The following is a 27,558-nucleotide window of genomic DNA, read 5'->3' on the forward strand; positions in this document are numbered from 1 at the left end:
AATTGTAGATTCCAACGAAAACCAGCGGACCACACATACTTTTATATAAATTTAGCAACAGTTTGTGCTATTTCTGCAGTTTTTTGTTTTTGCATTCATAAAACCAGCCGCATACTGTTAACGCTGCATCGTTCAAATATGATTTTCAATTATTCCAACTGCGAATGCGTTCGAACAAACAAAGCGCAAATTGGCAGAAATCACGTTAACGCTGACCCATCAAAGCAGGGTGGCACAAAAATTGAAGTTCACAATGGAATTTTTTAATTCCTTTTGCGTTTTTGAATTTGTTGGCATTAAAATTATTAAAGTGAAAGTTTTTGGTTTACAAATTATTTTTGGATCTTCTGGCTATTTAGGTCGGCACATTTTGAAGGTGATCTTTGGGACATTCTTTTGGGAGCAGCAAAAATCTATATACTGGTTTAAGCTTGTCCATGTAGTTACATATAACATCCGTATACAATTTTACAAAACATTATTGGAAATAGACAAATAATTTAAACGAATAAGAAAATTACTATTTTTAGGATCTTAAATAATGATGGCCACTTCCGCACATGTCTCAGATATATTTTTAGGTAGTAATAAATTAGTCTTCGAATAACACTAAAGCAGTTCCGAAGAAGAAACTACCTTAAAAATTATTCGGAACTAATCCCTAAGTAATTGAATTGGTTTCCAAATAAAACTGGAACTAGACACAAACTTGTTCCAAATTGTACTAAATTGGTTCCAAAATGTATTGAGCAAGATGTTTTTTTGCGAATATTTCCAATACACTTAGGCAAATTATCATAGAAAAAACCTTGATTGATGACCTTTCAAGCTCCTTTGCAATTACAAAATAATTGACTCTCTATGTGGCTTACATGCCGTGGGTCCCTACATTTTACAACTAAAGTATTAGGTAGATTGTGACCGAATCATATAAAGACTTGGCCTGTCAACCGGTACGGTCGCAAGCGTGGTTACGACTGACGAGTTGACTATGCCTGCTTATGCTATCGGCAGGGCTGCATTCATAAAACATGAACATATTTTTGTGAGAAAGGGCTGAAAAGTTCATGTCTCGTTTCAAAATATGTGACAGGCGTATTTTAATTATTTACAATAAATAGAATGTCCTGAAATTTAAAAGTCGCTACTATTGTATTTTATGTTCGAAGAGATTAAACATGTCAGAAATAGGTCCAATCATGTATTTTTTTTCTTTTGATATGTTTTTATATTATTATTTAAGAACTCCTTTCCCTTTATTGATAAAATTTGCTGTATAAATATCCTTGTGAACTTGGCGTAGGTATCAGGATTGTTAAGTTCTCATATCTGAAACAGATTTCATGCAAAAATGTACATTAAGGACCCATTTGCTGAATTAATTAAAAAAATAACATCTTCAATAAACTACTAAACTACTCAAAATTTGTTTCTTAGTAAGAAAAAAACGTTAACTTCGGCTATATCAAAACTAAAATAGCCTCTAGCTAATAGCAACTTTATGTATGTATATATTGCTAAATCTGAGAACGTCATCGTCCAACGGTTTGCATACAACGATAAATTATTTGCTAGCATTTATAGGCTAGTTATTTGAAATTACCTAAAAAGAAAATAAGATCTTTTATGAAGACCCTCAGCTTAATTTCCATCGGTCAGTTTGAAGAGCAGCTACATATACATATATGCTATAGTGGTTCGATTTGGACAATTTGTTCTTAGATGATAGCTTTGGCTTGACCAAAAATCTGTGATAATTTTCTGAAGAAAAAATGTCAAATAAAAAAATTTTCCATACAAGGGCTTGATTTTGTACACCTTGTATGGCATCTACATTATTTAGTGAGTTGATATCGACAGTTTCAAATAAGCAGCTTCTTAAGAAGAAGAGAACGTGTGCAAAATTTCGGATGGATATTTCAAAAACTGTGGAGCTAGTTGGCGTATACAGAGACGGACATGACTAACACGTATCAGCTCTTTACGCTAAGCTACTTTATAAGGCATCCGATGTTTACTTCGTGGTATTGCAAGCTTTGTGGCAAATCCAATATAAGTGTATACAAATTTATATATTTGATAAAGATTTGAATGCAATATGAAATACCGAATAAACAGAGACACTGTTACAAGCACCTTACTTCTCTTTGTTTTTGTTCACACAATCGCTACTTGAAGATGATTTTAATGAGTCAGCAGGAATCAGCTTTTGATTCATAATTTATCTACCACTGTGATGGCATATGTAAATAATATTTATACTGAATTATAAACATGAATAAATATATGTATAACAAGCAAATGTGAATGGAGATCTGAGGCAAGAAGCCACTGGCTAGATGCCGCCCATTAACTTTGATTTAGCCCCTTTTCTTTTTTTTGCCGATAATTTCGATGCACGCGCAAGCATTTGTTCACGGTATCTGCTGAATCAACGCCGAGCTGTTAATGACAATTACAATTACAATTTAATGAAGCTTGTCAGATAAATTAACGTTTAATAAAAAATTTTGTAGAGCAAACGGCATTTGCACCGAATGTGCCTATAAAAACCATGTGTGATACCTTCGAGGTACATAACAACCCACACAATCGTTCAACCAGCAGCAACCAACCAAGCACGAACATGCGTGAACTTATTGTAAGTGCGGAAGACAGGAGCTGACGCTGAGCAAATTTTATACTATAATGTATATTTCTTATCTTTTTCTGCAGGCTTTTTGCGTATTTATTGCCATTACCACAGCAGCGCCACAGCAGGGATACCAGTATGCCCCCCAAATGGCTATTAGTGGAGAGTTGACGCGTACGGTGCCGCAGCCACATGTCCAGTATAGTGTGATGTCACCGGAAACTGCTCAATTTCTGAAGGATATGCAAACCGTCATGGCCGTGCAATTAGCCAATTTGGCACCGAACTTGGAGCTCAACTCCCAGCCGCAATTAGTTGGTTTCAATGGCGAGCAATATGCTGCGATCAATGGCGCTAGTGCCGCTGCTTCCGCGCAGGCTTCTGTAGGTCAATCGCACGCTTCTGTGGCGCAACCGCAAGCCCGCTACTTGGTACCCACTTCAGCAGGTGGAAACTCTGTGCAGCAGCTGCAGTCCCAACAATTGATTTCACATCAGTACGCTCAGCAACAGCAAATCCCACAACAGTTGCAATTGCAACAACAACCACTATCGGTGCCACAGCAATCAAGCCAATATACACAGCAACAACAGCAAACCGTCGAACCTGAGACAGTTATCTCGAAACGCTTCTATCTGCATGCTGCACCTGAAGACGATGATGAGGAAGTGAAACAGCATCATGTGACCGTTGGTAAACCACGTAAAAACTATAATGTTGTCTTCATCAAATCGTCCGACAAGTCCAGATCGAAGGCGTCGTTTAAAATCACGCCCGCCGTTAATGAAGAAAAGACCATTATCTATGTGCTGAACAAGAAACAAGATGCGGCCGACATTGATACACAGGTATATGAGCCGGTCACCACCACCGCCAAGCCCGAGGTATATTTCATTAAGTATAAGACAGCCGAAGAGGCGGCACATGTCCAACAAACTATTCAAACACAATACGACGCCTTGGGTGGTTCGACTCAAGTCACTAATGAAGGTGTCGCTCCGGTCAGCTCCGTCATTGGATCTCTAGATGCTGCTAAGCAAGCAGAAGCCGAGGCCGCCGTTGGCTCTGAAGTAGTCCAATCTGCGCCTAACGCTGAAGCTGTGCTGCCAGCTGCTGGCGCACAATCATTAAGTGCACAGCCAGAGGAGCAATTGCAGATCGTTGAGCAACCGCTCTCACAAGGTTCCAACACTAACAAAGGTTATTTGCCACCATCCAGATATTATTTCCGTCAATGAAAACGCTCATTGTTTCGTTCGTCGATGTTTATGCTCGTATTATTGCCATGTGAATACTATCGTCGCGATAGTTTCATCCGAATATTTGCTATATTGTTTTTGTTATATGACCTTGTTGTTGTTGTTGTTCTTATAAAGCCATGCTCTGCGGCTTAAATTAAGTTTGTTAAATATATTGTACTAAAAATGTAAAAAAATAAGAATACGTAATTTTTTCGGTTCAAAGTTATCGCGGTTTCGAGTGAGATTGTAAGAAAACGAACCGGGGTTTCACAGAGTCGTAGCATACACTAGATGGCTGCTACTATGATCAAGGTCTCTAGTTAAAAGTTGCACATATCGTACAGATTTTGCACAGATCTTTTAACTTCTACAAGATGGACCCGGTCGAATATTATTTTCTACGTTACGAACTTATTAGACTTACTTAGCTAATTAGAAATACTTAGCTTTGCTACATTTTAAAATATCTATAGCGTTTTGAACTTATTCATGGTCAGAAATGTTAGATCAATTCTCTGACGTAAAGTAAGCCTTTATCGCTACTAACTAATGTGATTCCAACCTAGCCGATATAGATCAACAGCAAAATTCAAAGAGAATAACATTCTGTACATCATATAAATATAGTTCCTGAAAAGGATAGCTCCTAAATCTGGAACATAAATGCCAGTTCTAGTTAAAAAACATTTTAGTACAATAAATAAAATGTATATATGTTGAAAACTTCGAAAGTTTAGATCTTATAGATTATCTCTGGAAGAATATTAGCAACCAATTATGTCGAAACTTGGGTTCTAAGTTAAAAGTAACTTGTTTTAGCGGCATTTGTCCTTCGACCTAACTTAGTTTTTCTATATTTGCTAGACCTGTAATTAAGCATTCTTCACTAAATTTGTAATTACGTGTCCGAAATGGAGCTCCAGAGTGTTAAGGATATTGTCGATTATAATACTGAGTTCTTGAACTTAGATTTTCCTGAAAAGAAATAATATATTATTTTGTTCGCGTTGCGCATATTTTTTCTTCCAAAAATTAATCCATTATTAACATACAATAAAGCCCGAACTAAGGCACAGTTATATGATAACTGTAAAAAAAAAAGTCTTACTACAAAGACCCCAATGGATTTTAACGCCCCTTTCAGGGTATCTACATAGTCTAACCTACAATTTCAGCATTCACACGTGTTGCACCATACCAAAATTTACGCTGTCAAAGTTCAAGTCCATCAATTGAATGCCCCTGTACATGAAAATGATTTGAATGAAGATATTAATTAATTTGCGATGCGTTACTAACATAGACAAAACTATGTAATTTCACGAACAAGGTCAAAAGGAGGGGGAAAAAGTGAATGGTGTAGAAAAAATGTGCAGAAAATCGAAACACAAATGATTAATTATGATTTTCTATTAAATTTGTGAAGCAATAAAAGCGAAAAATAATTGAAAGGCTAAACTTCGCAACCAAATAAAAAAATACCGAGTGAAAAAGTGGCGAAGCGTTGAACAGAGCTTCGTGTTATAAAATATAACTGCACTGTCAGCCGAAAGCTAAATAAAAGCTAAGCCGTGACAGCGATGAGAGCGAGAGGAAATTTGACAAATTACTTTAATGAATTTTTTTAGCAACAAAGCAATTTTTTTTAACTGTAACTTTGTTAAATAATAATTTAGTTCAAACATGCAACTGTGCGTTTATTAATATTAATTTGAAATATTTGTTTGCACAGAGTGAAATTTTTTAAAAATTATTCCTTCGTTATAAAAAACTAACTGTCAATTTATCACAAACTTTTTTGACACTTATCATTCAGTTTATTAGCACAGGTATGACAGCCATATTTGCTGTCACAGGTTACACATTTTATTGCCTGATAAAAAAAGGCAAAAGTATTAAATTTAATTAAAAAACTTTTGTTGCGTGTATGCGAACGCACTCACATATACAGAAATGCATACTCACACAATTATTTCAGTTAGGTCATGACATTATGAAACAAAATAAAAAAGAAAACAAAAATTAAATAAATTTTATTATTTGCGCATCCTATATTACCGTAATTAATTAGACAAACATATAAAGACCAGACTTTTTCTTGTACTCCACTGCGCAGCGACCAGCCTACAATAACATTGAACTAATTGTGTTTAATTTTTTATTTATTATTATTATTTTTTTTTTCTGTTTGTTTGTTTAAAGACGTTTTTGTAACACATTGTCTTGAATTGAAGCAGCATCGAATCTTTAATTATTTTCATAAAATTTAAAGCTACTTATTAGCAAAGACCTTACATTCATCAAATGCATCATTATTGGTGACGCAAAGTGGGTTTAAACTACGATGGCGAAACTGTCCACCCAGGCGCTCAAAAAGAGCGGAAAGCAGAAAATCCAAAGTTCGCTGAAGGCACTGAAGGTGATCTCAGCCGAGGATTATGGATATATTGTATTCAAGGCGATAAAATATTTGTGTTAAATTTTTAAAGGTTTATAACTTTTTATACCCTCAATAGAGTATATTAAGTCAGTGACCCTACAAATTATTATCCTACTATTCAGGGTATAAGAATGTCTTATTGTATTAGACAGACCTGCAGAATGCGGCTTTAGAAAAGGTTGGAAAAAGGAATTCTTGTGAACATAAGGAATGGTGGAAAAAAGGTCCCCTTGCGCTTAAACAGCTTATAACAGTTATAAAAAATCTTCTTTCTGCTGATGTCATATACCCAATTTGCAGCTATTTTCGGCTGCTTACTTTGCACGATAGAAACTTCATCGATATTCCAAATTCGAATTGAAGAAAATTTTGAAATATTTTTCATATTCCATTGAATCCTTTTATTATGTCTAAAGAAGTACCAGTGGCACTTAATAAGCTTATTTCCCTTTGATGCCTTTTTAGAAAGACACGCAGCCAATCTCTTCTAGCGCATTCTTTGATTACAGAAAATGGGTTCTCATCAATATTGTTTCGTCTTGCTAATTGGAAAGCAAGCTAGCGGACGTCATTCGAGTTAGTCCCCAAAACTTTGCCATTTTCTTTCAAATATCTTACTAGCTTCCCTTCCACATTCCGGTTAAAAACAGGCTTATATCCCAATGGCACGGCTAGTATGTCGTCGATTGCTTTATAACTGCGTGCAGCTCTTTACACCGTTACAAATGGCACAAAATACGCCAAAAGTATTCCCATATTTTCGCCTCTTACAGCCTGAATAGCCTTTTTATATATTTTCTGCATCTCACTATCGAGTTTCGCTGTTCTTAGGCTTAGTCTAAAGGTGTAATAAGGAATTGTTACTTTTAATATTTGCTTATAATAATTATATATTTAAAAATACCAAAATATTACGTGAATATAATCAAATATATTTACGTAAGAACCAAAGTAATTTTCAATAAACCAAATATATGTAAAAAACTCGGAGTAATCGTATATCCAGGCGCGGACTGAAATATTTGTGTCAGCACTACTGAAAACTCTTTTGCACGCTAATAGCAAACCAAAGCTTTAATACCATGCGTAATCTTGCCACAACAGGTTTTTACCGTTACCACGTTACGTACTCACGAAAGAACTTTGATCAAAATATGTATAGTTTTTGAAAAATGCGGGTGTATTACTTTAGCCCAACTTACTCTATCTAGGGGCTAGGTGAGTTGTAGAGTAAACAGATTCATCGAAAGGTTTTAAGTGCGATTATATATCAATTACATGTAATTATTTACCAAAAACAATTTTTGTTTTTATGGTATATTGAATTATTTCCAATTATTTAAAAAATTACATCTCCCTTAAATCTGCCCAACAACTATATGTTGCATGTTTCTGCGCTGATTAAAAACGTGTATTGATCATTAGCTCTAAGATAATATTTTTAGCATAACATAATTGTTGCAATTCAAGAGAATTTATTTAATCTCGAAAACACAACCATTTAACCAATGCAATAATCCAATAATAGTTATTTAAGCGTCTTAAAAACTTTCAGCGCTCAAATAAAGATTTATAGCATTTGATATGCATGAAAAAATGACAATATAATTATTCACGAAATTAAGATAAATTATTTTTTATATGCATACATATATACTCACATATATTATTTACAGGGTGCGTGGTTTGTATGGATATTAAAAACTTCAAAAAGCAATATTTTTTTTGGATGTGATTTCTTTAATTTATCTTTTTACATATGTTATTATGAATATATTGTATGTATAAGTCAAGCTAATAGTCTGCAACATGTTCGCTTTAACCTCTGGAGCCTCGGAGGATCGCTGACGTACGCTTTTCTTTTCAAATAACTTTGCAACCGTATGTCGAAGAGAATCAAATTTGGGCTTTAGTGTGATTAGGGGATTTTCGTTGCTCCGCAGTGTGTCATGGTGCGCTGTCTTGGTGTAACTAGTAACCGTCCTGCCGATTTATTAGCCCACATTCATTAATATCGATTTCTTTTGATAATTTTATATTGTATGGACATGCAATAGCGTTTCATGGATCCTAAATCCCTAAGTCGGGAAGTTTTTTCAAGTTCAGTGTCAACCATTTAATCGACTGGGTGATTGTATTGCAAGCAATCTGAAGAATAAGTTGTCTGTACTCGTTGTGGTAATTGTTTTTCAAAATCCCTCCAATCATTTTCAGTAATTCCAATGAGGTCAAAACTCAGAGTAAGTCGACGAAACGAGTGTGATAGATACTGGACAACACTCTTTCTTATGCTTTGAGTTTTTTTTGCCGTTGATTCATGTTTATCCTGTGATGACCTCTCACTGGTCCGCACGCAACTAAGTTCGTGACCAAACGTGTTTACAGATAAGCCTTCGGTCACGATATTTTTGCCGATATAACTGAATTCTGAAAACTGAATATATACATACATATAAAATGTAATCGTGTGAAGCGGTTCATGAGTGAAATTTTCGAAGTTTCAAATTTGTCTCATGAATACTAAAGTTATTCAATGTTAACAACCGATGCAAGCGAAGAAGCACCCTTTATGCCTACTATATATTATTGTTTGTAAGTTAACAAACAAATTGGCTCTTAGAAATAGCCAGTCTTCATTTGGAATGATTTAAACATAAGTTTATTTGTTTTGATTTTGTTGTCAACTAAAATGTTTTAGTATTGGCCATCAATTTTAGTGTCTTTTCATGACTAAGTTTCAAAATTTGTATACTCTTGCATCACGTTGCTACAGTGTATAATAGTTTTGTTCCCCCCAACCGGTGTTCGTATCTCCTAAAACTAATCGAGATATTCGTTATTTCGTCCGTCTGTCCGTCCATCTGTGTAAGCTATAACTTGAGTAAAAATTGAGATATTTTGATGAAACTTGGTACACATGTTGTTGTAGATGGGCATAATCGGACCATTGCCATGCCCACAAAACCCCGTTAAGTGAAAACTAATGAATAGCCTTAACTGAGCTCTACAAAAGGATACAACGCTGTTACACATGACACATTAACATTTTTTTAAAAAGTGGGCGTGGTCTTTAATAAGTTTAATGGGTATATCTCCTAAGCCGCTAGAGCTATAATAACCAAATTCAAACAAGTCAAATATTTTTAGCACCTCTACCGACGGTGAGAAATGGGGTGAAAGCGGATAATAAAACCACCCAACCTCCATATAACGGTTTTGTTAAAAACTACTTAAAGTGCGATAAATCTATAAGTAAATGCGTAAGAGGCATAATCTTACATCCGATATGGTATAAGAGGGCTTTATTAGAACCATTGTAAAAATTTGATCTTGGGCGTGGCACGGCTCACATTTAGGTGAGAACCCATATTTCGGGAGCTACCCTGCCGATTTTAAATTCGGTAGGTAACATTATCCTGATTGATGATTTTTTATGTTACAGTATTAAAAAGAGCGAAATCGAACTAAAACCACGCCTACTTCTCATATAACACCATTTTAAATGTCATCTGATTATTTCACTTTCCAGTATATAAATCAAGCACCAATGAATATAACAGGATAAAACATTTCACGAATAGTCCGACCTTATGACCAAAACTTGTCCAAATCGAACCAAAACTATTTATGCAAATAGGTATCGAATATGTGAACCCCGGTACTATTGCGAACGTTTTATCGAAAATAGCGCTCAATCTGGGAGATATATTATAGAAGTTCGGAGATATTATTGTCTAATTTAGCTAAAATTGGGTCAATACTACACCTATATCCCATATATTTGATAAAAGATTTCGAAACTTCTGGTTGGCCTTATACCGTATATATCGGTCAATATTGTATCCAAGATATCTTAGCAAAATTAACTTAATGAAAATATGAAATTATAATATACTACATGTAATAATTTCTGGTTGACGTTTTGCACATCAAATATTATATTAAACTGGAGAGGCTTCAGTTAAGTTTGTATTAAGTATATCTCGTTTGAGGCTAATTTTCGCTGACGTTAAGTAAAATATAGTTTCACACCTAATTAAGTCTATGACCTATAATATAACTTATTAAAATAACAAATAATAAATGTAGAATTCTTTTGAAAAATTTTTTAATATAAAGTTTGGCCAACACCTGAAGGTATTTCCCCTGCTTTAAGCATTGTTGTCAAGTTGTAAGAGTACAAAATATTAGGTTACACCCGTACTTAGTGCTTCCTTACATGTTAAATTTGTTAATTTTTTTATAAAAAATATCTATGTATTGATTTTGCATAAATGTCGGTAAATCATCAGATTATTTTAATAATATATAAGTAAATATAAAACGAATCAAAATGAGCAAATTGCAAATAAAAATCGAAAGCAACAGGAAAAACTATAAAAAACAATGAAAAATATAAAACTTATAAAAAACAGAACAAAATGGTAATCCAAAATAAGACAAAGTTATAATTAGTGCTCATAAATGGTCAATTTACGGTTAAACGACATAGGTATCTACAAAAACAATAATACAGGCATATTTTTTTGCAACAAAAATGTACAAAAATAATAAAAAAGTGATGATTTGTAGTTTCTCCAATTAAATGGAAATAAGTTAAAAGGCCAGTAAGAAAGAGCTAAGTTCGGGTGTAAACTAACATTTTATATTTTTGCAACTTGCAATGATTAAAGCAGGGGAAATACCTTCAGGTGTTGGCTCAATTTCATGTTAAAAAATGTTGCGCAAAAATTCTGCATTCAAATTTCGAACAAATCGTGAATGAATACGATCAAAATTGGTACTTTATTAAGTTGTACTATAGGTTATACACTCTGTTAGTTTTATAACAATATTTTACTTACTGTCATCGAAAATTATATTAAAATAATCCTCAAATGAGATATATCCGACATAAACTCAACCGAAAATTCTAAATTTAAAACACTGAGTTGATGTGTAAAACGTCAACGTCAAAGAGGGCAATTGATGATATAAGGGATATGAGGTTAAGACCAAGGTCTATATCAACTCCAATCATGTTCATCGGTTTGTTAGAATAACGGAAATTATTATTATATATATATATAATATATTATACACAGTATAAGCCGAGTTGTCACGATTTTATCTACTTTTGGCATTGCTACATATTACCAGAAGTTCGAAAACCTTTCAATTAAGTATATGGGGGCTAAGGGAAATATTGACTCGATTTAACCAATTTTTGGCATATATTACTATGAGGAAAGGATTCTCTCCTAATTTCAATGATATATCTCATTGACCGATAGTTTCAGTAGAAATTCAGTCATAGGGTCTGAGGTCCGCATTTACGGTGTCTGGGGGTTTGAAAAGTTATGGTTTGATTTTGAAAATTGTTATACCTGACATGTCATACAATAAAGGCAATATTCGTGCAAAGTTTTATCTCGATATATTAATGATGATTGATTTGTATACTGGAAAGTAAAAATGTATAGATTTATCGGAATTTTAGCAATTTCTCACCAAACCATTGTATCGGGAGTGTGCGCGGTTATAATCCGATTTCACATATTTTCACGCGGGCTCAAGAAATGTCGAAATGATTTGTTCTGTGCAAATTTGGGTGATGTAGCTTAAATGGTTTGGGAGATATATACATAAACCTATTAGGCGGCGGGACCTCGCCCACTTTTTGAAAACTTTCCTACCACAGGAGCTCCTCACAATTAGAGATTTGTTGTACCAAATTGCTGTTCTGTATCTCAATTTTCGGCTTAAATCAGGCAATTTATATGTTTTAGATTAATGACGTTTTGTGGACGTAGTAGTTATCCGATTACACCCATCCCGTTTATACTCTTTTGCCAAGGAACATGTGTACCGATATCTCCATTTTTACTGCAGTTACAGCTTGCACAGGCAGACGGACAGGCAGACAGTCACTCGGAATCCCACTCGTTTGCTCATCCCGATTATTGATATATATTTAACTCTATATCTATCTCTATTAGTTTTAGGTGATACAAACAAGCGTTAGGTGACCAAAACTGTTATACTCTGTAGCAGCATGTTGTAAGAGTATAAAAATATTCAAATTAAATACTGCAGGTACGATGACTTTACGTACATATGCCCTTATGTATTTGTTGTTGTGTATATGTATGCATCCAAGCTAAACGCTAAACTAATAAAACAAATTCGCTGATATGTAGTACATATCTGTATGTATGTATTTGACCAATTGCCGCAGGTTATATTATATATGTAAGTAACTCCATGCTTCGGAAGACGCGCGGCATGCGGGATAGCAAGGCAGTGGCGTTCAAATCTACACTAAAGCGAAACAGTTGAATAATTACTACATATGATGCAAGGCATGATATGGGTTTTGAGGCTCTGCTGTGTAAGCGTGTACTTATGTATGTATGTGCCCAATTTACTCACCACCTCATTCGCTATGTCCGAAATATTACGACGCTTATCTCTGATCCGCGCTGATCGCCAATGTTAACTAGGTGTCAGCCGAAGAAATGTTTTTGCAATGGTCGCTTCGAAACCGACCGCACTTAGCCACAGGTCATGGGGGATTTATAGAAATTAGTAGATTGAAATTAGAAATACCTTCGATACGCTAGATAATCAAAAAAGGTGACCTTTCGTTGGTTGAAGTGAGCTGAGTAAATGACGCAAAATTGGTTACTGCGGAATAGATTGGTGCAAGCAGAGTGCCGAAAATTGAAAGTCAGCGTTGCGAGGGCTGACAACAACAAGAGTAGGCAACAATAAAAGCGATAAGAAATCCATCAGCTGACGAAGAGCGTGGAAGTGCAACAACTAATACAATTTACTAAGCCCAGCAATGTGGCGAATGCTGAAGAGACGTTGCGGCTGGCTAGATGGTGCAGAGCGGTAGGAGGGCGTTGCAGTCGGGTTCATCACTTGCGTGACGTGATGTTAGACTTTACGTTACTATAAAAGAAGTACGTCGTGCCACAGTTCATCAGTTCAAAGCAAAGCTCCAAGCAAATCAAACAACTTCAGTCGCAACAACCACAACTATTCCAACTAAAAACACTTAAGCAGAGAAATGCGTGGATTAATTGTAAGCATGTCTGCAAAGGATTATACACAACATAGATCTCCGCTAACATCTCACTTAATTTTCTTATATCCTCCATCCAGGTTTTATGTTTGTCCGCCGTGGCCATCGCCGCGCCACAAGGTTACAACTATAACCCAGCTTCCGCTGGACGTGGTGGTGCTGGTGGTGCAATCGCACATGGAAATAGTGGCTTCGGCCAGTTCAGTCAGTCTTCCAGTGCTGGTGGTGGTTTTTTCGGCGGCAGCGGTATTTCAGGTGTTTCCAGTGGTGTTAGCGGTGGACAAGGTGGCTTCTTTGGACATGGTGGCGCTGGCGTGCAACAACAGCAAGCTGTGGTATCAAAACGTTTCTTCATCCATACCGCACCTGAAGATGCCGAAGAGCAGTACCAAGAGAAACACGTGACCGTTGGTGTGCCACGCAAGAACTACAATGTAGTCTTCATCAAATCACCAAATCGTTCGCAAACAAAGGCTTCCATCAAGATTACACCCGCAATCAACGAAGAGAAGACCGTCATCTATGTGCTTAACAAGAAGACCGACGGTACCGATATTGACGCCCAAGTCTTGGAGCAGCCCGCTGTTACCACCAAACCCGAAGTATTCTTCATCAAGTACAAGACCGCTGAAGAGGCTCAACATGCCCAACAAGAAATCCAGGCTCAATACGATGCCCTCGGCGGCAGCAGTCAGGTCACCGATGAGGGTGTCATCCCAGTGAGCTCGGTCATCGGTTCATTGGGCGGCGGCGATGGTGCTGGTGCTCATGCTAGCGCTGGAGCTGGTGCTGGTGCTGGCATCGGTGGTGGTTTCGGCGGTGGTGCTATCGGCGGACATGCCGGTAACAATGCATACTTGCCACCCAATTTCAAATAAGCTGAGATAGTTGTTGTTTGTTGATATTTTAGTACTGTTGTTAAATATTTTTATAATCGCTTTACGCTTTGCGTTGAACCACAAATGAAGCGCAGAGCATTGTTGAAATAGTTGTATTGTTTACACTTTAATACGCACACATTTTTCGTTTGTCATGCGAGTGGTAAAGAAATAAATAAGATTTTTGTATGAATTGAGACTTTAAGCTTTTTGCAAATCAATATTATTACAGGGCACACCAGTGACCCACTAGTATATCGGCTTCAAGCTACAGGTAGCGCAATCGAAAAAGAAACAATTGCGAGTTTCCAATTTTTTGGACTTTGCAAAATAGCAAAATCATAGCTTTGCCATTTGTTGGCTTTCCAGCGGCTATCGACGCCCTTCACTCAATATCTCGCTTCAAGTGACAAGCTTACCCGCCCCCACATCATCACTCACTGAAGTTTTGTTTACTCCTGTCCGACGTAATGCGAAGCGGTTCGTTCGCGGCGCGTTTGTCAATCAACTGCGGTCAGAGATATTCGGAAATATTCACAATCTGTTAAGACATATGTGGCCTAGTAATGTGTATGTCTGTTATATGTATGTGTATGGGTTAAGACTTCCACCCTTTTTTTACTTCTTTTGCAATTCGCTTTAAATGTAATTATTTTCTTACAAAGCTATAATGGATGCTCAATATTAATTTATTTTGCAAGGCAGCAGGTTTGCCTCCCCTATCCGCCGCTAATACCGAGGTCGGTCCGTTTTTAACGATTTCCAATACACAGGTGCCCCTTCTTAATGTGATTCGTTGTATTAAATTTGAGCTCTGTATCTTATTTTGCGGCTTAGTTATGGCACTGGTCCAATTACGCCTATCTAAGTGCTCGTCCTTACTTTATTAGCAGGGAACATGTCTACCAAATTTCAATAAGATATCCTAATTTTTAATCAAGTTACAGCGTGCGCGGACAGACGGAGTATATCTATTTCAATTAGTTTGGTGGTTTTTTACGTGATACAAACAAAACTATTATACTTTGTAGCACAAATTGCAAGAGTATAAAAATATTCGAATTAAATACTGCAGGCACGATGACTTTACGCTTATGTATGTAAGTATGTATGTATATGTATTTCTGTGTATATGTATGCCTCAAAGCTAAACGGTAAACTAAAGCAAATTCGCTGACATGTTGTACATATCTGTATGTATGTTTGTGACCAATTGCCGCAGGTTATTTTAAATATGTAAGTAACTCCATGCTTCGGAAGACGCGCGGCAAGCGGGGTGGCAAGGCAGTGGCGTTGAAATCTACACTAAAGCGAAACAGTTGAATAATTACTACCTATGACGCAAGGCTTGACGTGGTTTACTATGCGCTGCTGTGTAAGCGTGTACTTATAGGTATATGTGCACATACACCAATTTGCTCACCATCTCATTCGCTATGTCCGAAATGTAACGGAGGTGTCAGCCGAATAAATGTTTTAGCAACGGTGGCTCTGCAGCCGAGTGCACTTAGTCACTGGTCATTGGAGATTTGTAGAAGTTAGTAGATTGAACATGGAAATACCTTCGATACGCTAGATAATCAAAAAAATGGAGCTTTCGTTGGTTGAAGGGCGGCGAGAGCATCGAACTGAGTAAATAACCCAAAATTGGTTGCTGCGAAACAGATTGGTGCAAGCAGAGTGCCGAAAATTGAAAGTCAGCGTTGCGAGGGCTGACAACAACAAGAGTAGGCAACAATAAAAGCGATAAGAAATCCCTCAAGCGACGAAGAGCGTGGAAGTGCAACAACTAATACAATTTACTAAGCCCAGCAATGTGGCGAATGCTGAAGAGGCGTTGCGGCTGGCTGGATGGTGCAGAGCGGTAGAGGGTGTGGAGCGCGGTGTGCTGTAATGGTGATGCGTTACAGTCGGGTTCATCACTTGCGTGACGTGATGTTAGACTTTTTATTGCTATAAAAGAAGTACGTCGTGCCACAGTTCATCAGTTCAAAGCAAAGCTTCAAGCAAATCAAACAACTTCAGTCGCAACAACCACAACTATTCCAACTAAAAAAAAACTTAAACAGAGAAATGCGTGGATTCATTGTAAGCATGTCTTCAGAGGATTGTATACAACATAGACCTCCGCCAACATATCACTAAATTTTTTTATATACTCCATCCAGGTTTTGTGTTTGTCCGCCGTGGCCATTGCCGCGCCACAAGGCTACAACTATAACCCAGCTTCCGCTGGACGTGGTGGTGCTGGTGGTGCAATCGCACATGGAAATGGTGGATTCGGCCAGTTCAGTCAGTCTTCCAGTGCTGGTGGTGGTTTCTTCGGCGGTAGCGGTCTTTCCGGCGTTTCCAGTGGTATTAGCGGTGGACAAGGTGGCTTTTTTGAACATGGTGGTGCTAGCGTGCAACAACAGCAAGCTGTGGTATCAAAACGTTTCTTCATCCATACCGCACCTGAAGATGCCGAAGAGCAGTACCAAGAGAAACACGTGACCGTTGGTGTGCCACGCAAGAACTACAATGTAGTCTTCATCAAAGCACCAAATCGTTCCCAAAAGAAGGCTTCCATCAAGATTACACCCGCAATCAACGAAGAGAAGACCGTCATCTATGTGCTTAACAAGAAGACCGACGGTACCGATATTGACGCCCAAGTCTTGGAGCAGCCCACTGTTACCACCAAGCCCGAAGTATTCTTCATCAAGTACAAGACCGCCCAGGAGGCTCAACATGCCCAACAAGAAATCCAGGCTCAATACGATGCACTCGGCGGCAGTAGCCAAATCACCGACGAGGGTGTCATCCCAGTGAGCTCGGTCATCGGTTCATTGGGCGGCGGCGATGGTGCTGGTGCTCATGCTAGCGCTGGAGCTGGTGCTGGTGCTGGCATCGGTGGTGGTTTCGGCGGTGGTGCTATCGGCGGACATGCCGGTAACAATGCATACTTGCCACCCAATTTCAAATAAGCTGAGATAGTTGTTGTTTGTTGATATTTTAGTACTGTTATTGTTGTTAAATATTTTTATAATCGCTTTACGCTTTGCGTTGAACCACAAGTGAACTTTTCGTCTGCCATGCGAGTGGTAATGAAATAAATAAGACTTTTGTATGAATTGAAACTAAAAGTTCTTCTCAAATCACTATTATTACAGCGGACATTAGTTACCTACAAGAACATCGACTTTAACCTACAGATAGAGCAAAAACAAAATAAACAATTACGAGTTTTAAATAGTTTGGACTTTGCAAAATAGCAGCTATCGACGGACTTCACTCATTGTATTGTAGCAACATATTCGGCAATATCTCGCTTCAAGTGACAGGCTTACACGCCTTAAATTCATAACTCATTAAAATTTTGCTCACTCTTTCCATCGTAATGTTTCAGCAGTTTTTTCTTCGCCGTATTCAGCTTATATCAAGGTCGCTTATATCAACCGCTGCTTTATTTTTTCGGATTGTAGTGCAATTACGAATTTCTCTTATGAAATGTAAACAATTTCTTATTCTTAGTCCGTATTAAATTGAAAATATGAATCTCTGCTATTGAGCATTTCTGCATTTCGTAAAAGTATTCAGGTGCAAGCGAAGTAGTCTAGACGGACCAGATTCAAAACTCTAAAAACCTAAGTTTCGAGATTGAATTAACCGTATCCGTCGGATATGCTCGCTAAGTGAACTTAGGAGCTGTTTGAGAAAGGTCACCAATTTTAGCCGGTCTCAAGCGATTTGGGGGATAAATGACTACTTTTGGGTATTCAAGTTGGTGTGTCATGATATTTAGAGCTTAAGGTCCAATTTTAACTCAACGAAAGTTAAACCAATCGTCACGCGAAAATTTTGCCAAAAGCCGAGGTTACTGACGTCGTATACGCGTTGATTTTTAACAGACACACCAATAGGATCATTGGTTATACAAGTGTTTAAACTAAGCGGTTTAGTAAATGTTGTGTGTAATATCATTTTGAGAAGGGTTAGCAGCTGTTATTCTTTTTTAGTAAATTGTTAAACTTCACTAAGCACTCGAAAGTTATAAAGACATTATTGCAATTTTAGTATTAAAATTAAAATTAAAAGTGTTGCCATTTGTTTCTAAATTGAAATAAAAAAATAAATTCAATATAAGTACATCGGATCAAACGAATAGAAAGAACTTAAATTTCGTTATATATTAGAAAATCGTCTGTCTAAAGTATTATCATATAACTTTAATTACCACTAATATAAGACAATGGTCAGAAAATCTTAAAATGTTTGCAATTCTGACTAAGACTATAAACATGCACATAGTGTAGTAAGGAGTGAGTACAGGGAAGTACCATAAACAGTATAGAAAAAACTAAACGTATTGAAAAATTATTTACTATCTTATTATCATAAATTAGAGAATAGCCATTGCAGTCCCACAGAAACAAATAACATATACCAATCATAAAATGGTATATATATGGTAAATGAAATCATGCATGGAGTGTAGTCTAATACATCGTACTCTACGCATCAAAACCAAAATCGCTTTACGAATGTACATAAAGTTGTAATAATTACTGCTAACATAATTTCTTTTGTAATGCGGGTGCTATTGCTTTAAAAAAATATACCATTAATCATTACTGGAGTACTGAAGTAATGAAGTCGACGTCAGCAAACAGTTGAGCTCAGCGGTTAACAAATATGTATGTATGTATGTGTGATGGACTTATATAAATATCCTAACGCTACATATGTACACAATTAAATTATTACTTCCAAAAGTTCATTATATTTTTCGCATTCGCTTTTGCCAATGGGTCAAAGTGCTATTAGCTTACTTTCTTAATCAGTTATAATTGTTAAGAAAACTTCACATAATTGGTGAATGAGCTGGTCATTATTTATATATAGGAAATGATTAACGGTACTTGCAAGTATATATAATAAAGTATTATATGTAAAAACGTATGTGGATGTAAGCATGTATGTGGAAAATATGTCGAAATATAACAAATTGAATGCAATGACTAATTTCGAACTTGCTCTCCTGTGGTTTTTGTGTTGTGGAAGTATTAGCATTGCTTTTTTTTTTTGCTTTTATTTCCATATTAATATTATTGAAGTAAACATAAATAAACTGGGTTTTGTATGATGGGACATATAAGTATTGTATATGTAAAACTAGGTTGGTTTTAGCATTTCACTGATTTAATAACGGCTTATCTGAGCATCATTTATAATAATAATAATAAGACAGCAGATTTCACTCGAATAGAGTATTGAGTAATTGAATATTTTTCTAACTAAGCAAAGTTGTATGGGCCACACACTTTAGATACCAAGCAACATCTCTAGAGAACGAAGAAAACCATAAGGCGAAATCCATATTCGATATAATTAAATTGTCATCGCACACGAGGTTTGGCTTTCAAATACTGTTACTATAACTTGAAGAACTAGTTTGCTAGTCAGTATATAACAAACCGACATGACTTAATCGGCTCAGCTCGTCTTGCTGATCATTTATACATACCTTTTTATAGGACCCCTTGCGATTCCATCTGGATGTTACAAAGTTAGTGGCAAACTTAATATACTCTATTCAGGGTATTAAGATATGACAATAAGCATTTTCTATATACATACTCAAAAACACATCAGGTGTCTGCCGTTTTTTGTACCTTTCATTGCGACGATTTACGTGGGTACTTGCTGATGACAGCCTTACCCCACGGTGCTCAAAAGCACAGCTGATCAATACCAGGCATTTTTCAGTTCCGATTGGTAGCGTGGAGTGGACACACTAACCACATTGATAGGGTTCGAGTCCTGTCTAAAACCTTTGCCGTACTTTGGGCCTGGCAAGCGGATTCTTCCCGCATTCGGGTATCAAACCACAACCACTACAATACTTCCCGAAGGGCTGCATGAGCAGGTTGGAGCGAACTCCAAGGTCCCCTGCTTCCCGTGGTACCAGAATTAAGTTTTTGGTCAGACCTCGTAGCCGAAGCTAATACCTGTTGAGTTTCCATACTGTTCTGGACTGGTAACCAGGGATTGAACACCATATGCACATTTTATGCAAACACCATTCACACAAGAAGCTAACCCTAATCCTTAGTTAAACGCCTTCGCCGCCTAAACAACTTACGCGCAAATGACCCTAACTGTTCAGTATTCCGACTAGTGTAGATCACACCGCTAACATCTAAACGTCCATCAGTCCAGCTAACCCCCATACCGCCGAGATCGCTAATGTACTAGTACATCGGGCACTCCCCGATCACGTGAATCCAATTCTCACACCGCGCCCCACACAAACATCCCGAAATATCAATTAGGTGCCTCTGTCGGACATACGTATTCGGAATGGGTCTCCGTCAGGGACTGCCAATTCGACACCATTCCTAAACATAAATTCGGAAACGCTTTATGTCATTGCAAAAACAATAACGTTTTTAAAATTTCGATCCGACAAATGGAGTAAACCCTCCGCCATGCATTTCCCTGCAACTATTCTCATACAATCATCGACAAATATTCGCCATATTCCATATTTCAATAATTAATAGCAAGTTCCTTCTATCGACAATGGGTAGCAATTAACTTTTTAAGAGAGTCATTATCTGCATTATCGGCCTGATTTTAACGGTAATTACCCTAACTGTAATTAAATGTAACAATAGTGCGCGGGAATTAGCCTGTCAACATGTAATCACAAACAAATTTAGAACCCAATCCACAGACCTCCCGTCAAGCCAATGCTCTGAGTGTAACTGTTAAATAATTGAAACTGTAAATTGTCAATTTCAATACAATGATTACACCAACATTCAGCGACAAGGAAAACACGTAATTATAGCATCAAATGTGACAATTAATTACATGTCAATTGTGTGTCCGTTTAAACCCTTAAATAACTGCGTCACGGCGTTGCACAATACACAATAGAAATGGCCAACACTGCGACGATGTAATAAAACTCTCGACGCAGCAGAATAGACAATCAGAAAGCCAAAAGTCAAATATCACCACACAAAGAGCTCTAACTGGAACGCGTAAGCACTCGAGAGCCGGTTGACAGTCGCCTTGGTTGAAGTTGAAGTAGTCGTAGTCGTAGGTGATTCCCATATTACCACAACCGGCCCATAAGTAGACGTCGACTCAACGCAAACAATGCCTGAGGATTTATTTAGGATACAACGCAATTGTCTGCGTGTAATGGGCCACCAAGACATCTTCGATAACAATGAAGCGCCGAGCGATCAGCAAAAATCGAAGTCGAAGCAACAGCGGTGGTGCCTTCACCATTGCCAAACGTTGAAGTATGTGCTGTTGTTGTTGTTTATGGTGTCGGCACAATTGCCAATGATGGATTACATTATTTATCATATCGACGATTTGGCATTGGCGACGGCTTGCCTAAGTATTGTCTTCACCAATGTGCTGACGGTCATTAAGACCTCAACATTTCTGACTTACAAGCGCGAGTTCAAAAGCCTAATGGCCGAGTTCGAAAGTATGTACGATGAATGTAAGTAGGTAGCAGTGTGAGCAAGTGTAATTGGTGTTACATAACTTTCGCTCTTCACTTGTTTATTGTTGCTATATTTTGAATAGTACACGAAGCGGGTGCCAAACGGTGTCTGGTGACGGTCAATGTAGGTGCAAAGAGATTTGTCAAACTGTACTTTTACAGCGTCTCATGCACGGGCTTGTATTTCACAATAAAACCGTTGGTTAGCATGACTTGGGCAAAATTTCAAGCTAAGCCGATAATATTGGAGTTACCAATGCCAATGAGGTAAGAAAATTATAAAAAATTAGATTGCATTTTTTGATATCTTCGGTTTGAAATTAAAAAGTGTATCTTACGTTTATACACTTGTAACATGTTGCTACAAATTATAATAGTTTTGTTCACCTAGCGGTTGTTTATAACAGATAAAACTAATGCAGATAGATATATATATATGTTTTTTATATATATAACTGATCAGGATGGCGACACGAGTTAAAATCCCCTTTTGACAATTTGTCTGCGCAAGCTTTAACTTGAGTAAAAATTGAAATAATGTCACGAAAGTTTGTACACTTAGTCAAATCAGGAAGACGAGTTCGTAGATGGGCATAATCGGAATACTTCCACGCCCACAAAAAGTCATTAATCGAGAACGTATAAATTGCCAAAAACTAAGACAAAAACTAAGATACGAAACTGTGCTAGAGCGAATCGCATTAAGAATGGGCAACAGTGGTTTTAAAATCTTTTATAAAGTGGACGTAGCCCCGACCCCTAATATTTATATATTATTAAACGCTAATTTCGATAGGTCTAGCCTTAATGCTTACTAACCTTTTGAAACGAACTTCTTCTTCTGATTACTTTTCAAGACCTCGAAGTCCGAGTCTTAGTATCTATCATATTTGTCTAAGGCAGAAGATTGCCTATTTTAAGTGATATCGATTTCTGTTAACACGACCTTACGATCTCTTCATATACGATTTTAGACTTCGCATTACGACAGAGAGTATACGTCGTGTTAGGATATTATTTCCCATTCTCTAGTAAGTTGTAAGTGCTTGAATATATTTATTCTTCTTTCGGTCTGAGTGATGATTTCAATAATGTTATCTTATGCCTCAAGTCTAAATATCACTAACGGTACCATTGCCATGAACTATGATTTCAGGCTCGGGTACTGGTACGTAAACCGGCGAGATAGAAGACCAGTTTTTATGCCTACAACCCAAAATAATATTGACTAGAATGTCAATGCAATTCCCATTGCAGTCGGGTCTACATAATCGGGATGGTACCGAATTTATATTTGATCAAGGACTGCCGATTTGTCTGCCTCTTCCAATATTTTTGAAATTCTATCTGCCGCCAACAGAACAGTAGCTAGTTTAAATTAGCGAATTCTGTGAGCTTGTGGTGTTATTCCTGGCTTATATCCGTTGAGCTACCTTACAGGCAATTTTTACCATTATAAGCAAGTTTCATTAATCCATTGATTTGTCATATACATATAGCCTCCGGACTATAGTTTTTAAGATGTTATACTTTTGATCAATTCGCGTTCTCTTATATACTCCTATGAGTAATTTTTGCTTAAGACTTTTACTTAATTTTATTGGTTTTCAATAACCTCAATAATTACTTTTAATTGCATCGTTTATATTTTCCAAGTCATTAGTAACCTATTGCAATATACATTTTTTTCTACCCCCTTCCTAGGTTTCCCTTCGATTTCGAGTCGACGCCGGGCTATCAAATCGCCTATATATACACCATATTCATCACCATAGTGGTAGTGATGCATGCAACATCTGTGGATGGTCTCTTCGTTTCGTTCACCACAAATCTGCGTGGTCATTTCCAAGCTTTGCAGTATTTCATCGAGACAAATACATTCGACAAATCCGAAGCGCTCCTACAGCGGGAACTTCGCATCTACGTGCAGTATCACGTGCAACTGCTGGAGCTCTCGAAAAGCGTGCAGCGTATATTCAAGCCAATAATTTTCGGACAATTTCTGATGACATCGCTGCAAGTGTGTGTCATCATTTATCAACTGGTGATGGTGCGCGCCTAATACCCACTCCTCCACCCAACGCTTCATTTTACTATTGTGTTATGGTCATCTATTTTCTATACTTTCTTTCTTCTTGTTGTTGTAGAATATGGGCGTTATCATGGAAATGGTTATCTATTGTACGTTTCTCAGCTCAATTCTGCTGCAATTGCTGATTTACTGTTACGGCGCCGAGTTTCTCAAAATTGAGGTACACATTTTTTTGTTGCTATACGCTTATCTGTTTGTATGTATTTTTATTTTGGCAATTTCTTTCTTGACTTTTATTAAATTCGGGAATTTATTGCGGTGCAGAGCTCTGCCGTGAGTACGGCCATTCAGATGTCGCGATGGTATAATTTACCGCCTCGTCATCGCCATGTCTTTCGACTGATGATGCTACGTTCACAGCGTGAGATCATTATTAGTGCCGGGTTCTACGAGGCTTCGCTGGCCAACTTCATGAGCGTAAGTGCCACATAAAAGTGATGCGTCGTTTTCATACTTAATTGTGTGGCAAGTTATTGGATAATAAATATTTTATCTGCAGATTTTGAAGGCCGCCATGTCGTACATCACTTTCATACAATCCATTGAGTAGTGTGAGATCAAAAGCAGTGAAAGAGTGATTGCAAAAGCAGCTGCACGTGAGGTCACCAAAATCTAAGCCTGCAATTAACTTAAGTTTATTTATAATTTGGCAGATATTATGAGATTGAGGCAACTTAATCCTTTTGAAGCAGTTTGCATGGATTTAAACCTTCGGAAAAGTGGTTGATTTTTCAAGTAATATCAGAAGTTTCCGTTTGTTAAGATCAGTTTAAATTGAATTAGTTTAGATTATAAATGGATCAATATTCGAATAAAAATAATATATTGTCGGATTGGTATACGAGTATTGAATCAATATTGGAAATTTTTTAACAGACTTAAAAGATTGTTCGATTCAACAAACGCTGTCAACGAATACACATTACAAATATTGTATAATGCCGGGTTCCACGTTCAATTTTCATCCGAAATATGTATTATAATATCCTAGTACTTAAAGGCTTTGAGGGACACCGGAGATATTCTTGATTGAATTAGGTGTTTGTTATCAACTACTTATTCTAGTATTATTTAGTCACAAAAATTAAAGAGTTTAAGTAAACTCTATATAAGTAAATACTATATTGAACGAAACAGCAATATATAATGCTGCAGATCTGAAATTATGTAATAACCTTCGAAACTTACTTTAAGAAAATGGAGGTCGCTAAATTCTATTCTAGAGAAAAAGGAATTACATAAAGTCTTTAGAAAACAAATCGTTCTAATCAAAAATTAATTTACTGGTCGATATTTTTGGTGGCGTATCAAATCTATAACTTGAGCTGGCTTACAAAAGACACTTGGTGACCATAAAACTCTAAAAATATTGCCGTTTTTAATACGCCAACATCGGTACTATAGAATTTTTTTTAATCAAAAGGGTCACTGAAATTTCTTTTTCCTTGGAAGCTCAGTTGCATATTGTTCAATGCATTTGTAGTAGGCTTCATATGTTGTTATAATCTATTTCTTCTTCTATATTAAAATCATGCTTGAATGCGAATGCTTAATCGCAACTTAGGAAATAGAAAATTATGAAAAGGAAATGCTAATATGTAACTGTTATACACGTTCATAAATATTTAGCTGTGTTACGTACCGCATATGTAATTACCGTTCTTCAGTATGATAACTTTTTTTCGTAACATACTTTTGGGAGGTAATAATTAGAAATTCGGTGTTGAGTTGATTCACGACAAATTTCCATTTTTGCTTCTATTTGGCAATTAGCACGATTTCCTCAGTTCCGCTTGTGCATCCGTCCGGTGAAGTTGAATTTTTTCGGTCGTGAATATTTTTTTAATATTTTATAAATGTGAAAATTTATATATAAAACTTGGTATGCATAGAATTTTCATTAAGATTTGTATGCCGTGATATCGTGATCGAGTGTTGTTTGATAAGTATATTTTTGGCAAGAACTTCCTTAGAAGTTCTTTAAATGAGAAAATCATGTTTATAAAATGGCGGTCCATTGACATGGAAGCTAAAAATGCCTTGTTACGTAATTTTTTATTTAATTATGAAAAGTTCTTATGATGCATTGCTAATGTACATATTTTTGTATGTAGATACAAACATATTATAAAAATTATATTATATTGTTTGTATTATCAAAAAATATGTTATATAATGTATATAATATAAAAAAAATAAGATCTTTATATTTAAAATTTTTTTGACCAAATATCAACAGCTTAAATACATACATATCTTAACATAATCTAACGTTACACGTTGTATGCTAATCCAAAAATGAGGAAACTAATGATAAAGAAAAATAGGAAACTTAAAAACTGTTATACTAAGTGAGATTTGTTTCTATTTAGCCAAGCTTTCTACCTTTATTATGTCTGTTGTGAAGCGAGTGTGAAATTTTATTTCAACTTTTGCAAGCTATTTTTAAGTAAGAGGTTTAAGTTGAAAATCTAAAAAACTTAAAAAGTAATTGGAAATAAATTTCCAATTTTGTATTGATTTTTGAATTATCTTAATTTCTCCAGTTCCGTTTGTTCATTCGCCCGGTGAAGCTGTGATTTCTTTGATTGTGAGTTTTAGTGGTTCATATTCTGAAAATGTGACTTATATGTATAATTAAAAGTTTGGCTTAAATTTGTGTTCACTATAATATTAAGATCTGCAAGAACATAGTAATACTTTTGTAATGAATTAATTAGCGGGTATTACGTCCTTCTACGACCGGACCATAAACAGCTGATTGACTTGTGGCAAAGAATTAAGAGCAAGTAAACTGCGAATGATGGAAGGAAGTCAAGTCAAGTCTTTTGTATATGTTTAGTAGTATACAATTATTGGCTTCTACTTTCTTATTAAAATAATTTGAGTAATTAAGCATAAAAAAATTCAATAAAATTAAATAAAATTTGATAAAAAATAAAAATAAAATAGAGAAAAAAAAATATTGCAATTATTTTATAATAAATGTTTTTTTACACATTCATTGTAATATATCTACATATATTATTAATTATATAATCACTCGTTTATGGCAGCTTAATGAAATTAAACTATTTAAAATTGTATTGTAATTAATCGAAAGGAAATACTGCGCATTAAAGAAAATCTTTCCGGCCCATTTCTTCTATAATTGGTGGATGTAGTCGCTATAGACTTTTTTTATCAACTTTTTTGTTTAAATTACTATATACACATGTATGTACATTTTAACGAACATCGTCTTAGCCTCTTAGGCTAATTTATTCAAAATTCAGGTGCAATCTTCTCAAACTTTCCAGGAAAACTAGTTGAAGAACTGTACATATTCCCGTAAAATGTTTCAAACAGCTTCTTTGTTGACCCCAATTTCACCACATTCCTTAAAGCCTTTCTTATTTAGGGATTTTCCGAAATAAAATGAAGTTCTTTCGGCCTTCCAAATACCTATGAAGCGATCTGTAATTTGATTTCAACATCCAACTTGGACTCTACTTTGCGATGTGCAGATTTGCAACGCACCAAGCTTTCTACTAAAATCACTCTAGTGCGTGATTTCTTCGGAATAGCAAGTATTTTGTCTCCTAATAAATAAATAATGCGCTTTCGTCTATTATTGAACAAAGAAAATATTTAAATGTTTTTTTTTTGTATTAAAGTATATTCGTAACTTAAAATGTGTATCGAAAAACAACTCAA

General features: G+C 36.2%; 4 protein-coding genes across 4 annotated transcripts; all 4 read left to right on the forward strand.

Annotated features, from left to right (window-relative positions):
- Positions 1-2,501: 2,501 nt before the first annotated feature.
- LOC106617745 (transcription factor sma-9) lies at positions 2,502-4,017 on the forward strand. The gene is made up of 2 exons (XM_014235132.3): positions 2,502-2,641; positions 2,716-4,017. Exons 1-2 carry the CDS (start codon positions 2,555-2,557, stop codon positions 3,868-3,870), a joined length of 1,242 nt encoding a protein of 413 aa, XP_014090607.3. The 5' UTR covers positions 2,502-2,554; the 3' UTR covers positions 3,871-4,017.
- Positions 4,018-13,295: 9,278 nt separating this feature from the next.
- On the forward strand, positions 13,296-14,457 carry LOC106618624 (pupal cuticle protein 36a-like). The gene is made up of 2 exons (XM_014236428.3): positions 13,296-13,382; positions 13,463-14,457. The coding sequence occupies exons 1-2, from the start codon at positions 13,368-13,370 to the stop codon at positions 14,258-14,260; spliced, it is 813 nt and encodes a 270-aa protein (XP_014091903.2). The 5' UTR covers positions 13,296-13,367; the 3' UTR covers positions 14,261-14,457.
- A 1,808-nt stretch (positions 14,458-16,265) lies between these two features.
- Positions 16,266-17,367, forward strand: TwdlV (TweedleV). Its single transcript, XM_014236429.3, has 2 exons — positions 16,266-16,348; positions 16,429-17,367. Exons 1-2 carry the CDS (start codon positions 16,334-16,336, stop codon positions 17,224-17,226), a joined length of 813 nt encoding a protein of 270 aa, XP_014091904.2. The 5' UTR covers positions 16,266-16,333; the 3' UTR covers positions 17,227-17,367.
- A 3,886-nt stretch (positions 17,368-21,253) lies between these two features.
- Or82a (Odorant receptor 82a) lies at positions 21,254-24,657 on the forward strand. Its single transcript, XM_014236425.3, has 6 exons — positions 21,254-21,767; positions 21,854-22,037; positions 23,475-23,820; positions 23,918-24,022; positions 24,127-24,279; positions 24,362-24,657. The coding sequence occupies exons 1-6, from the start codon at positions 21,410-21,412 to the stop codon at positions 24,410-24,412; spliced, it is 1,197 nt and encodes a 398-aa protein (XP_014091900.1). The 5' UTR covers positions 21,254-21,409; the 3' UTR covers positions 24,413-24,657.
- The last annotated feature ends 2,901 nt before the right edge of the window (positions 24,658-27,558 follow it).

Source organism: Bactrocera oleae, chromosome 2 (assembly GCF_042242935.1).
Source record: "Bactrocera oleae isolate idBacOlea1 chromosome 2, idBacOlea1, whole genome shotgun sequence".
Taxonomy (NCBI): Eukaryota; Metazoa; Arthropoda; class Insecta; order Diptera; family Tephritidae; genus Bactrocera; species Bactrocera oleae.

Coding starts and splice junctions, on each gene's coding strand:
- LOC106617745 (XM_014235132.3), top strand. CDS start 2,555: ATGTGTGATACCTTCGAGGTACATAACAACCCACACAATCGTTCAACC. Junction 2,642..2,715: donor CGAACATGCGTGAACTTATT/GTAAGTGCGGAA, acceptor CTTTTTCTGCAG/GCTTTTTGCGTATTTATTGC.
- Or82a (XM_014236425.3), top strand. CDS start 21,410: ATGCCTGAGGATTTATTTAGGATACAACGCAATTGTCTGCGTGTAATG. Junction 21,768..21,853: donor CGAAAGTATGTACGATGAAT/GTAAGTAGGTAG, acceptor TATTTTGAATAG/TACACGAAGCGGGTGCCAAA. Junction 24,280..24,361: donor CGCTGGCCAACTTCATGAGC/GTAAGTGCCACA, acceptor TTTTATCTGCAG/ATTTTGAAGGCCGCCATGTC.